The 14,130-nt window shown below is 37.3% G+C and overlaps 1 protein-coding gene across 3 annotated transcripts in view; it reads left to right on the top strand.

Moving 5' to 3' along the window:
• LUZP2 (leucine zipper protein 2) overlaps positions 1-14,130 on the top strand; it is a 485,908-nt gene that overhangs the window by 410,649 nt on the left and 61,129 nt on the right. For all 3 annotated transcript variants that reach the window (XM_049649143.1, XM_049649125.1, XM_049649134.1), the window contains exon 9: positions 4,170-4,337. In XM_049649143.1, coding sequence (XP_049505100.1) covers positions 4,170-4,337 — 168 coding nt within the window. The remainder of the gene's footprint in view (positions 1-4,169; positions 4,338-14,130) is intronic.

Here is a 14,130-nt window from a genome sequence, read left to right as displayed (position 1 = left end):
GGGTCGTTATTGAGTAACTAGATAAATGAAGATACAATGTCGTAAATTAATGAACAAGCTATTTATCTCTCCACCTAGAGCAGAGAATCAAAACTGTCAAAATGGCCTTACAGGATTCATAGAGTTGATTTCATGGCAGAAATAAAAGTTAAGGTGAGAACATTTGGATTCACAGCCCTTCGTAGTCTTTGCAAAGCCAGCAGTCTATATTGCACCCAGATATCTCTGAGGACCTCACACCTTAATGTAAATGAATTAAGAGAGGCATGAATAATGTCTTGTGAATTTCTGTCTATTAGGAAGTGAGAAATTAGAGGCACAGTTGTCCTTGCAAGGTATATCTTGTTCCCAGGAAAAAAAGCGCATTTTTCTGAGAAGAGTCCTCCTATAGACACACACGAAATTGCCTTCTAAATCTCCCACCATGTTAAGATCATCTGTGTACACAATAATTTCTTATCAGCTTCACATACTATATAGCACAAGCACCAGTACTTTAATGTCCAAAATAATACTTTCTTTATACAATATACAGAATAAAATGAGAAATATTTCATATTTTCTCATGTAAAACAGCACCAGCCTATATCCTCTGGAGGGTTTGCCTTATTTATTAAATGAGCAAACATTTGTTGAGTTAGAAACTGGGATGCTTTACTGGCCATCAATGAAATTAAATTATAATGGATATAGATAAAACACTAACCATATAAACAATAAGGTAGTCTGCAATGACAACAAGGTTCCATAGGACTTAATGTAAGAAATGTGTCAGAGACTTTAAGGAAGGGGTATTCCTTGAAAGTCAGAGACTTTAAGGAAGGGGTATTCAGGGACTGTGTTTCCAAGAAGATAAGATGTGAACTGAGAGAGAAATTTTAAGTGGAAGTTTTCTCGTAGATATTTGGAAAAGCGGTTGTGTAGGCACAAGAAACAGCAAGTGTAAAGGCTCTAGGATACAAATTCGTTTGGAATCTTTGATGGGCTATAAATAAAAGGCGTTGTGACAATCAGGTTTTTCTTAAAAAGTTTGCCTTTTACTATCATGTGGCAAAACAAACTGGGAAGAGGGGTTTGGTGCAATGAGAAGAAAAGCAGGGCGAAAACAAGACTGACCTTAGGATGGAATAGGTTGTAAGATCCTGGGCAAAATATACTTTATACAGTTTACATCATATTTCATTAGGTGACATACTGTTAAGGTGAACTTCAAAATGAACAGTAGCCTTCAATTTCAAAACAGACTGCATCCAGTAGTATAAATGAAAATATAATGATGTTGTGGTATAGAATCATTTTCTGAGTCCTGCTCATGGAACTGGGTCAAGCCAAACCCTGCGTAGTATCCTTAACAGTCTCTCTTACGTCAGAGAAACTAGGAAGATGTTTTTGTGGCAGACAGCTGAGCAAATGAGGACAGGGTGGCTCACAGCCAACTGGGGTGTCTGGCAGGAAAAATCTACAGTGTAATCAAGGAGCAGAGACAGAATCTAAGGTAGCAGGTCAAGTTCTTATGGTTCAAAAAAGAAATAAAATCAGAAGGTGAGAGGTTAGGAATCGGTTGAAACAGAAGAGCAAAGATAGTCCTACTACCATGGCCATGAAAGGTGGTGAGCTGGAGGTTGTGTCATTGTGATGTTGATTCTGTCATGGCAGGAGACCTATGCAAACAGATCAGATTATCGCACCAAGTTCGGATCATTAAAAATATAACATATATGTACCTCTCCCCCCCTGTATTGTTCTAGTGGAAATTTTATCTTGCCTGAACAGCACTTGCTGGAAATTGATGTTCTAAGCTATTAACTTGATGCAGTTTATTATATAATTTCAGCATCCAAGTTCAGCCATTACTCAGAAATTTGTTTGCTATGGTGAAGTATACCTTAGGCCTGTTATAGATCCAACTTTTATATACATAGTGTATTTAGAGGGTCCAAGTATGAATGCAGTGAATAAAATAACCATCATTCCTTCCTGCATGATCTGAGGTGATTGAAAGTCTACATTTCAGAGGCACATTAACCTTGAGTCTGGGCCCAAACCTGCTGACTCTGTCATATTAGCTCTATTTCCATTGTCTTGCTATAATATGTGAGACAGAAAACATATTTAAATTATTAAGTACTACCTGGAATATTTCACTTCTGACACAACACACGATGCCATCATCTTCTAGTCCGTATTGAGGGAAAAAAAGAGTCAGCCGAGATTATAACAAAGCACCAGTAGGGAGAGAAATTTGAACGATTATTTCATTTTTTTTTTCATTGAGATAGCTTGTCACTCTCCTTCCTTGACATAGAGAAACAACACTTTCACTTAAGTGTTTAAGTCATTTATTCAAAACACTTTCTGGCGAGCCCCTTCTAATGTGTCAAGGATCATGTTAAGTGCTAAATACACAGTTTTGAACAAAATAGTCAATTTATACGTGTGTGTGTGTGTGTGTGTGTGTATATATACATGCATAAAAATTAAAAATTAGAGATAAATTATATGAAGAAGACAAATACATGATAGAATAGAAAGGAGAAAGGAAAGAAAGTAATGGGGTGGAAGAAGGACAGGAAGTTAGGGGCTCAGGCAAGCAGACAAAAGGGACCATTTTGAGGAAAAAGGTCATCATTCAACTTAGCCATGTCCTGTCCACTTAACAACACTCCTCCATCCTAGTTCTTATCAGATTTTTATGCTGTCTTAGATAACCTGTCAGGGAAATATTAATGAGAAGAAAATACACATTGGTTCTGTTTCTTATATATTTCCAAGTTGCTGCTCTTCTTGCTGCTTTGTTTTGTTTTTAATCTCTTGCTATCGCGAAATAGATGTCTTAACTGATGTTCTAGCAAGACGTTGTTTCTCGTCTTCAAAAAAAATCTTGTCATGTACCACAGAAGAGTAGGAAGCTCAGAGGGAGACCTTGGGAAGGATCTACGCCATAGAACAGGAAAGAGGAGCAGACGCTACATGGAGGTGTATTCCTGGCATAGTGTATAAAAGACAGTAGATTTTTGAGGAGTATGCTACCTTACCGGGAAGACAACAGACTTCGCCATTCCACTGATCCGTGCATACACTGCATGTGCCGTCTCCACATGTGCCAGCTTGTCCAGGGATCTTGACCCCAGTAACTCATCTCTTCATCTCTCTTGCCCCAAACACCACATCTCATGTGTTGAGACGGATGGTTATGTAACATATTCCTATTTGGGCCTACATCCATACCCAAAATTATCCCTGAGTTACCATAAGAGTCCTAAAAGTTGTAGGTCTCTATTTTGGCTCCGGGTGGGGGGTCGGGGGGGGGGGTGGGTCTCTCTGTGATTTGTACTCAGCTTTATATTATTATTATTTTTTTACTCTATCAACTTTTAAAAATATTTTTAGCAGTGGAATCTGGTGGTAAGATGGGAGTTACAGATAGTTGTCTACATTAGTTCGGTCTGCCTTGTGATATAAAGCAGAAAAAAAAAAAGTCTGAAAACCTTGAGCTTTCATTTCTTTAATTAAAATAGTAATAATGATACCAGTTTCACAGTTGTTAGAAAACATAAACTTATTTCTCGCATGTGAAAGAGTTTGAAATACTGTGATATCCTATGCAAATATAAGAAAGTGTAAATTTTATAATTTACAATCACATCAGAGTAACAAGGCCCACTTAACAAGGCCCATAGGAAGTAAGAGTTTTATTAGAAACAAAATTTGTTTTCTCCAATATGTGGAGAAATTGAGTGGTGCTGCAGGCTAATCCGAGAAACACAGGGGCCTACATTTCCCCTGTGAATAATTTGTAGTAAAAGAGATTAATATTAATAGAAAGAAGGCAGGTTTCTAAGGACATTTTCTACTTGAAGATGACCCTAGCATACATTGCCTTGTCAGCAAACTATCATTATTGAAATCATATCCATTCAAGTAACATGTCTCTCAATTTCAGTGTTCAAAATATATCATGAGACACAGCTCCTAAAAACAGACTGTGTGTGCATTAAACAGCACGTCATAGCGGAATTTAGAAGTTAAGCAATTACATTTGAAAATTGGTAGGCATTTGCGTGGGGAATGAGTGTAGGCTAGGAGGACAGGGAGAATCAAATCAAATAAAGTCAAGGACCACCAGAACCACATGTTAACAGTTGTCATCTCTCTCGTTTTTTCCATAGGACTCACAGCTGAAAGCGATGAAAGAGACCGTCCATCTCTGCCTGTCAACTGTGTTCCGTAATCAACCGCCTCCCCCTTTGAGTCTAGCCAGGACAAATCCAACTCAGATGTCAGTTCCCCCTGGGACAATTGACAGTATGATTCCTGATGCAAGGACAAAAATCAAGGTACACTTTAGTCATGCTCTGAAAGTATAATCAAATAATACACTGTCTTTATATTTTATTCTATGTGATCAGCAGAGTGGATCCAAGTAAGGTATCAAATTTACTGAAAGATTAGGAAGTAAGTAGAAGTTAGTAACCCTTTGTAATGTCTTTGTGGTCACTTGGAGAACATTGGAAGACATCATTTTTTTCTAGAGAGTCAGTTGTTCTTTAGGCAAGATTACATAACTGTAAAATAATCGTCATTATTATTCTAAAATCTAAAATGATTTTAAAATAATATTTTAAGAACATTTTATTTATAATAACTATAATCACTTAGTATTATAATTTAATACATTTCTCATTATATAATTTAATTTTATGTTACTTAATATCTTAATGATGATAATTATTTTATAATTTAAAATATCCTTTTTTAAAGGTCTATTTATTTATTTTGAGAGAGTACATGAGCAGGGGAGGGACAGAGAGAGAGGGAGAGGGAGAATCCCAAACAGACTCCCAACATGAGACTCAATCCCACAAACCATGAGATCACCTGAACTGAAATCAAGAGTCAGACGCTTGGGGTGCCTGGCTGGCTAAGTCGGCTGAGCGTCTGACTGACTCAGGTCGTCTCAAAGTCTGTGAGTTTGAGCCCCACGTCGGACTCTGAGAGTTCAGAGCCTAGAGCCTGCCTCAGATTCGTTGTCTCCCTCTCTCTCTGCCCCTCCCCTGATCACTGTCTCTCTCAAAAAATTAAATAAGCATTAAAAAAAAATTAAAAATAAAGTTGGACGCTTAACTGACTGAGCCACCCAGGCACCCAAAGAAAACATCTTATATCACATACCAGTATACACCAGAAGCTTAATATGGAAAATACTTTCTCTTGGGCATAACCATTATCATTCCAAAAGTAGATAGTTTTTAAAAAAATTAAGTCCATAGTTTTCAACGCTTCCTACACGTGAGACTCACTTGAGATACTTGTAAGAAAATCCTCACCCTTGGTACTCACCCCAAACCCATTAAATTATTTCTGGTTGGGCTCTACTCATCAGTAGCTTCTAAAAGCTCCCCAGGAGATTTTGCGAACGATTGAGTTAAGCAGAGCTTCCTCCAACTCTGCACCACCACACTCCCTTAGACAGGGCAGAGGGGCATTTGTTGTTTTTTGTTTCAGTTGTCAGAACCTCCTATTTACAGGCTCCCTTTTAAATAAATCCTGACAATCTGAAAGAGTTATTACAGAAAGTTTAGTTTCAGGCAGTATATTTGAGAGTGCTGGTTCTTTTATCACTTGCCTTAGGACACTTACTCTTACAATGAGTATTCTAGGGGCAGCTGGTGGCCAGTTGGGTAAGCGTCCGACTCTCGGTTTTGGCTCAGGTCATGATCTCACCCTTACTGACCAGGCTCAGTTACTGAGATGGGATGAGGCTCTGTCCGCGCAGAGCCTGCTTGGGATTCTCTCTCTCCCTGTCTCTCTCTCTGCTCCTCCCCTGCCCGTGCACATGTGCACATGCTCTCTCTTTCTCTCTCTCAAAATAAATAAATAAACATTAAAAGCCCAGACACACCCGAGAACCACTGATGCAATTACACAGTGATGTAGTACATTTGGAGCTTTTTTTTTTACTGCTTATTCTGATTCCCTACATTTGGATTAAAAGAGGTGTGCACAGATGGCAGATTAGAGAAATATTATTTTCTGAATCAAAAACAAGAAAAAAATCTAATGTTTTTAGCTGTTATCAATGTGTGGACTGCACAGATTTAGTCTGTATAATCTCATGTTTCTCTGTCAAAAATCATTTAAAGTATGTATTTCCATTTAATCTTATTCTAGTTTTATTGTATACCTAAGGATCTCTAAAATGTTTAGGCCAATATTTTTCCTTATTTTTTCCTGCCTCTGAAAACTCTAGGTCTAAAGTGTTTATTTACTTAAACAAATTCAGGAAGAAAGTTGCATAATAATATATTTTTTATGTTTCGGAAAAACCCTGAAGAAATTCACTGAAACTGGTTACTGGTAAAATGCCCAGCTTCTCACACAATGTTACCCACCCACCAGGAAGCCACACTCTACTTCCTTACTGTTGGTCTAAGGGAGGAGCAAAGGTTCAGCCTTATTAAATCTGATGACTTTGGGCAAAGCACTTTGTAATTCTGTGGGCACACAACTCTTGTCTCCAAGTCAAAATATGTTTGTTTAGGCCCAATTAAAACTGGGCTCTCTATGACCCTGACTGTGTGAAGGAAATTACTGATTGTTACTTACCTGATTTACTATGAATAAATGTAGGTCCTGTCATTGAAATAAATAATAAATATTTATTATTTCCCTTGGCTTATCACAGAAAAAGGTAGGAAGCATTTAGATGATCCTGGTTTAGGAATTGCTCATTTCTCAAAAAACAATAACAGAAAAATCCAATTGCTTAAGATAAAATTCAGTAAATCTAAGTTGATGTATTGTAGAGCATTCTAGTTTATGGATTGGCATTAAAAGCTTCTCTACGGTTTCTGGTTTGTCCTCATTCTTTATCTTTTCATTAGTGGTGGAGATTGTATTTTACGTATACTTGGGGCTTAATCTCTATGCAGGCACCTCAGATAACATTTTAAAAATCCTGAATGGTATGATGTCATATGGGGTGTATATAAGAGAAACCCTTCAGTCATGGAACCTTTTCTCTATATATATTAAAAAGGAACTTAAAATTTTTTTTAATGTTTACTTATTTTTGAGATAGAGAGAGAGAGAGAGCACAAGTGGGGAGGGCAGAGAGGGAGACACAGAATATGAGGCAGGCTCCAGGCCCTGGGCTGTCAGCACAGAGTCTGATGCAGGGCTTGAGCTCCTAAATCAGGAGATCATGACCTGAGCCAAAGTCGGACACTTAACCAACTGAGCCACCCGGGCAAAAATGGAACGTTTAAATGAGGGCATTTAACGGGTACATCTTCAGAGTTGGCTAACTGCAGCCACGGGGACATGGTGATGGTATGCCTGTATAATTGTGAGAGGCTCGCATCACTTGCCCTCTCTATGCTTCAGTTTCCTCAGTGCCTAGCAGAGTGTTGTTGTGACATGAACATTACAAATATGGGCTCCTAAATTTCTTACTTTGGCTGACGTCATGATCTCGAGGCTCGTGAGTTCTCTGCTGCCAGCACAGAGCCTGCTTCAGATCCTTTGCACCCCCCGCTTTCTCTGCCCCTCCCTTTAAATGTTTTACATAAACATTAAAAAATAAAAATAAAAACAAATAATCCCCGTTTCCACGATTTATGACTGGTCTCATCTACTTCCATTTGGTTTCTTAAATCTTCAACTTTTGAATGCTTTTTCCTGAAATCTGTGAAACATTTTCAAGTAAGCTATTTTCAACTCACATCTGGAAACAGACAAAATGCCCCCACCCCTCCCCCCAAAAATGTCATTTTATTTTATTTTTCTGAAAGAAGATTGATAATTCAGTCAAAATTGTCATTGTATTATCCATGTGTGTGTATATGCATATGTGATTCATACATACATACATACATATATTGTAATATACACATTATTACAATAAATGTAATATACACATTATTACAATAATGTAATATACACATTATTACATTAAATATATATATTGTTCACTGTGGATTTTAAAAGCACAGATTTCATTAGGTGGGAAGTTCAATATTACACGAATCTACTAGCAAAAACCTAAAAAATAATTAGTGTGTTGATAACCTCCACTTTTTTAATTCTGGAAGATGCCTTTTATGTTTCTGCTGAGAACCCTCAGTCAGGTCAGTCAGCCTCTTTTCCTTCATTATATTCTCCATTCTCTGCTTCTCTCTAATCTGAGTGAATTTTTTCTTAACCCTCCAAGTTAAAATTACTTATCTCTATTCTCAGTGCTTTGATAGCACGGTGTTTATCCCTCACAGCTCTTGGTCATACATTGAATACAGTGATGGCTACATATTCCTCTCTCCTTAAAGGAAATGACTGTGCTTTAGCTCCATGATTTGCTCTACATTTGTCAGTGTCCAGAATGATGTTTCTACAGAATTCATTTGAAATGACACTTGCTGTGTTTCCAGCCAGTTTGGGCTGTTACCACAAAATGCTATAGACTAGGTGCCTTAAATAACAGACACTAATTTCTCACAGTTCTGGAGGCTGTGAAGCCCAAGATCAAGGTGGTCCCAGATTCAGTTCTTGATAAGTGTCCTTCTTCTCTATTGTAGACAGCTGCCTTCTAGCTAAGTGCTCAAATGGTCTTTCTTAGACGTGTGTGAATGGGAAGAGATCTCTCTCTCTCTCTCTCTCTCTCTCTCTCTCTCTTTATATTCTTTATAAGGGCACTAATCCCAGCATGAGAACCCCACCATCAGGACTTAATCTAAACCTAATTACCTTCAGAAGGACCATCTCCTAATACCATCATATTGGGGGTTAGGGCTTTAACAGGAATTTTAGAGGACACAAATACTCGATCCATAGCAGTGCTCCTCTTCTTGGATATATTCCTTATTTGGAAGTTGGAGAACATATATTATTGAGTGCTCATTATGGGCTTATTATTCAATTAAATTGTTTTCCATCTGTAAGACAGGCCTGGGATCATCATTGGGGATGCAAATTTGAAATCACACAACCCTGACCTTTTGGACTCTGAAGGCTAATTCTCTGTAAAGAGAGAGGGGAGAAAAAATGCAAGGGGTATGTGGTAGGTCAGGACTTTGTTTGTTTTTAGTATTTAGAATTCAATAGCTTTCATTAAAGATAAAAACTAAGGAGACTTGGATTCAAAAGCACATGAGATTATGTCTTTGTTATGAGATTATGTATTTTTTATGTAGAAAATGTTCCAACAGAGAGGCAAAGAGCAAAGGTTCAAGCCAGTAGCTCTAATCCGCATTTGAATAAAATAACTCTAAAGTGCAGTGGAAACAAACAAACCAGTGACACTCTATTTCATTGATCCATGCAGGAGATGACGGTGATCTGATCTAGGGTGCAGAAATGGGCACAGGGTTCCAGAGCTAATGGGGGCATAGAACTGCTATATATAAGTGGGATCCATAAAGGCAGGAAGTGAAGAACACTCAATGCTTGCATTCATTCACTGTGATGCAAAAGGCAAGAGGAGAACTCAAATTGGTTTGTTTTTCAACATGCTAAGTGTTTGAGGTCTGTCATGCAATCAAATGTCTGTATGCAGCAGACATTAAACATTTGAATCTGGAATTCAGGGAAGACATCTGAGTGCAAATAAAGGATTTAGCATTATCACCGTGGATGGCAATTAAATGTTGGAAGTAGATTAAGTTGCCTGATAAGACAGTGTGGAGTGAAAACAGATGAGAACCAAAAGGACATCAGAGAAGAGACATGACTTAAGTATGGTTTATGTGTAGTTTAATAGTGGAATGTTTATGGTAAAAGAGCACCTCTTACTTTTCATTGGGATATCCTCTCTTTATTATATACATTTGGGCTGAGGACCATGACATTTTCATGCCATTTTTACCAGTACAAACCAACAGAATATGCGAGCCATTTTGTATATTTAGAAATGTGAATATTCCATGGCTCATACCTGCTTTTAAAAGCTAACTGCTGGGGCGCCTGGGTGCCTCAGTTGGGTGGGCATCTGACTTCGACTCAGGTCATGATCCTGTGGCATCACACATCAGGCTCTGTGCTGACAGCTCAGAGCTTGGAGCCTGCTTTAGATTCTGTCTCCCTTTCTCTCTCTGCCCCTCCCCCACTCACCTTCTGTCTCTCCCTTTCTCAAAAATAAATAAACATTAAAAAAATTTTCTTTTAAAGCCAACTGATAAATTTTCAGAATTTGACCTAGTCAGCTCTTAAACCACAGCCCTTATTAAATATTAATTATATACACTTACAATTAAGTAAAATTTACTATAAGCAAACATGGTAAATACCAAAACTACCACATTATGATATTATCTCTTTTCTTGAGAATATTATGTCTTTTGGGTCCAGAGAGTGAAAATACTACAGTGCTGTGCCACTGATACCTTTCCAATTCATATCCAATAATATCAAGTTGATAGATTGAAAAATGAGTAGTATTTATGCCATTGAAATTGACAAACACTACAAATCAGGGTTCTTCTAACCCCAGAGTTAGTAAATAACACTAACCGTGTATGTATGAGTGTGGCTTATGTGTTTGTGCGTTGAATGTTTAGGATAGGTCTACTGTGCATCATAATATACAAACAATATGTGATCAACATATTTATTTTTGTCTTCTGTTTATGTGGTAAAGCTACATGAATACTAAGTGCTCAGTAAAGGCAAAATAGTTATTTTTAAAAACTGTTCAATTAATGACATGTTCTGAAAAAAACTAACAATTTTTATGTATTTATTATACTGTTTCCCTTAATTATTTTCATTTTATTATAAAGTATTAAATGTGACTTTGTGTAATTTAGGAAATATATAAGTGTATGAGGAAGAACAGGAGGCATATTACTAAAAGGTCTACTTTTAGGTGAAATAATATGAATTCCTAATACAGCAATGCCATTGGTGTTTACAGTTGCATGATATGGAGGTTAAGAGCTAGGATTCACTTTACATGGAGGTAATGATGTTTACCTCTGAGCGTTTCTGGAAACATTAAATAAGATGAGAAAAATGCCAGACACAGACCTTGGCATGTTAGTCAAAGACAGTTCCCAGCCTCCTTCCTTCCTCTCTCCTCTCCTCTTCAGGGCTGATGTATCTGCATGCAGTAAAGGAAGGTCTCAGCTTCTCTCTGCCTTTGTCCCTCTGTAGGGATGATCAGGAAGGTGTACGTGGGCCCTGCCTTCACCGTGACTCCAAGGCAGTGTGCCTCTTGGGGACTTCTGGGTCGTTCTCACCTCCCCACCACGGGGTCATCTTCCTGGTCCAAAACTCACCAGTTACCACATCAGGGCAGAGACCTTCAAAGGGAGAAAACGTTTGTGTTTCTGTCCCACGTGTTTCAGCCAAGACCCTTGACATTTCAAGGGGACTGCTGCCTGTGTAAAAGGCTGCACTTTTCATCAACATCTAAGAAATTTAATATAATAAAATGCATAACATGAATACAAGGAAAATTATTATTTTTTTAATGTTTATTTCCTTTTGAGAGAGAGAGAAAGAGAGAGAGAGAGAAACAGAGCATGTGTGGGGGAGGGGCAGAGAAAGAGCGAGGGAGAATCCAAAGCCCACTCCAGCTCGGGGCTGTCAGCACAGAGCACAGCCTGGGGCTCGAACTCATCAACTGGGAGATCGTGACCTGAGCCGAAGTAGCTCAGGTAAGCTCAGGTTAGCTCAGGTTAGCTCAGGTTAGTCGGTAGCTCAACCAACTGAGCTACCCAGGTGCCCCGGAAAATTATTTTTTAAACAGAGAGCTAAGATTCACAAGTCATACAGACCAAGTAAAAATCTTTTTTCTGCAATATTCTAACTTTGAAACCTTGATCATATTACTTCTCTGAGACTAATCTTCAATATGTATAAAATAGAGATAGTAACATCCCCAGCCCTACAGAGTTGATATGAAGATTGAATAAGAAAATTCAGTATGGCATTCAGCATATGTAGTAGTGTCTAACACTGAGAAAAAGAGTAAAGGTATGAAATAAGTATTATATCTAGAAACCAAGATAACATTTGGGGAAGATTTAAAGAAAGTTTTTGAAATGGAATATTACTTTAATTAAAACAAAACCATGTACTTTGTTTTAGTGTTCATATGTGAGTATAAGATACATCGATACATGTATCCAAATGAGTATAACTACAGTTTTTTTTAGCATAACAGTATGGATGAATTCTCACAATACACTTAATGTCAGTGATCATAATAGTAAATGCCATGAAGAAAGAAGAAAATTGAAAGGCAACAGAAATGAAAAGCAATTCAGATAAGCAATCCTGATAAAATATGAAGAAATTGTGTTACAAAAATCCATTATTTCATCCCCACCCCAGGCGGTTACCACCTTCTGTCTTTTTCTTTCCATGCAACTCACTGCCTTGGATTTAGCTGCAGTTTACATTGGTAAAGGTCACCACTGTGGTATCTACTTAATTGGACAAGGATGATTTGGTTTTTTTTTTGTTTTCTGTGGGTTTTTTTTTCTAGTTTGTTAGAAACGCCAAAGTCATTCTAGGGCAACAGTCAACAGTGACCCTATTCTGCAGCTTAAAGGCATCCAAGCGAAAAATGTATTCTGTTTGGTGCCCGGCAGTTTAAAGCAAAGTGGATTTGTATTTCCCTCTCTTTTGCCAAAAATCTGTTGCAGTGCAATTTCCAAGAACTCTCAAAGCAGTGCACCTGGAATCATCAGAAGACCAAAGGTTCTCAACCTAGGGTGTATTTTTAATCATTGGGAGTTTCACTAACACCTGAGTGTCAACACTCAGAATTCTTATATAATCCAACAAAAGAGCAGACTAGTTTGGGTATTATTCAAGGCTCCCCGATTATTCTAATTTACAGCCAAGTTTAAGAGCTGTTAAGATCCTTACTCTAAGAATGGGGAAGGAGTATAAGAATTAAGCCTGCACTTTGCACTCACTTCCCTGCTTCTAGAAGAGATTTCTCAACCAGTTCAGAAGTTTTACACAGATCTGTTTTCTACCAGTTGTCTGTCATTAGCTACCCATTTAGTTACCTTAACATCTACCAGTTATTGGTGGTTTTCCATGCTACAGAAATATATTTTATATCTTGTGTCTAGGTTATTGTAAGGATAAAAAGTAACATATAAGTCTAAACCATTTTCGTAAAATTCTAACATTACAACTCAGGAGTTTTGTTTGGATTTCATTTTTGGTCCTAGGAGGTCTTAACGGCTTCTTTGATTACTCCCCAAGAAGATATGGCATATATGTGGCAACAAAGTTAATTTTAAGTTAAAAATACATCATACTTTACATGTTATTATATGAATATACATGTTATATGTGCACAGAAATATTTGTAAAATTATGTTATAAATTATAAGACATACTTTATCTGGTAAATATAAAAATTTAACCAACAAGGAAGCTTTGATGTATTCTTTTCAGTGCTGGTGTGCAGGTTTGTACCCTGCAATAGTCCAAAACCAAATCCTCATTAGCTCTCATTAATTCTTGATCCTTGATACATATACAATGAGAATATCACTTATAGAAATAAATTAGTTGAGCATCTCTATGAACTTCTTTCAAAGACATTTGTTAGAAACATGAGGATATAATTCATTTAATTCATTTAAGCTGTTGTGGTGTAAATCTCCTTAACTCACAATATTACATACACTACATACTTAGCACGTTACCAAAGTTACAAGAGAATCTGGACTACCAGGACCAAAGATATTACAGAGTGCATGAAATTCTGACAGTGAGAGCCAAGGTTTTCTTTAGAAAGGAGTGGTTTTCTTTAGAAAACCATTCTACTGAAAGATAACATGAGAAGAGAGGTAATTTAAAATGCTCAAGACTACTCCTGAAACAATACTACACTGTATGTTAACTGCTTTGAATTTAAAAAAATACATTAAAAATGAATAAATAATAAATAAAATGGAGCATTCCTCAGCAATCAAAAAGAATGAAATCTTGCCATTTTCAACTACGTGGATGGAATTAAAAGGTATTATGATAAGTGAAATTAGTCAGAGAAATATACAAATATATGACTTTACTCATATGAGGAATTTAAGACACAAAACAGATGACCATAAGGGAAGGGAAGCAAAAATAATATAAAAGCAGGGAGGGGGACAAAACATAGGAGAC

This window comes from Panthera uncia, chromosome D1 (assembly GCF_023721935.1).
Source record: "Panthera uncia isolate 11264 chromosome D1, Puncia_PCG_1.0, whole genome shotgun sequence".
Lineage (NCBI taxonomy): Eukaryota > Metazoa > Chordata > Mammalia > Carnivora > Felidae > Panthera > Panthera uncia.
The sequence above is the reverse complement of the archived record's forward strand: the minus strand, read 5'-3'. Positions and strand labels throughout refer to the sequence as shown.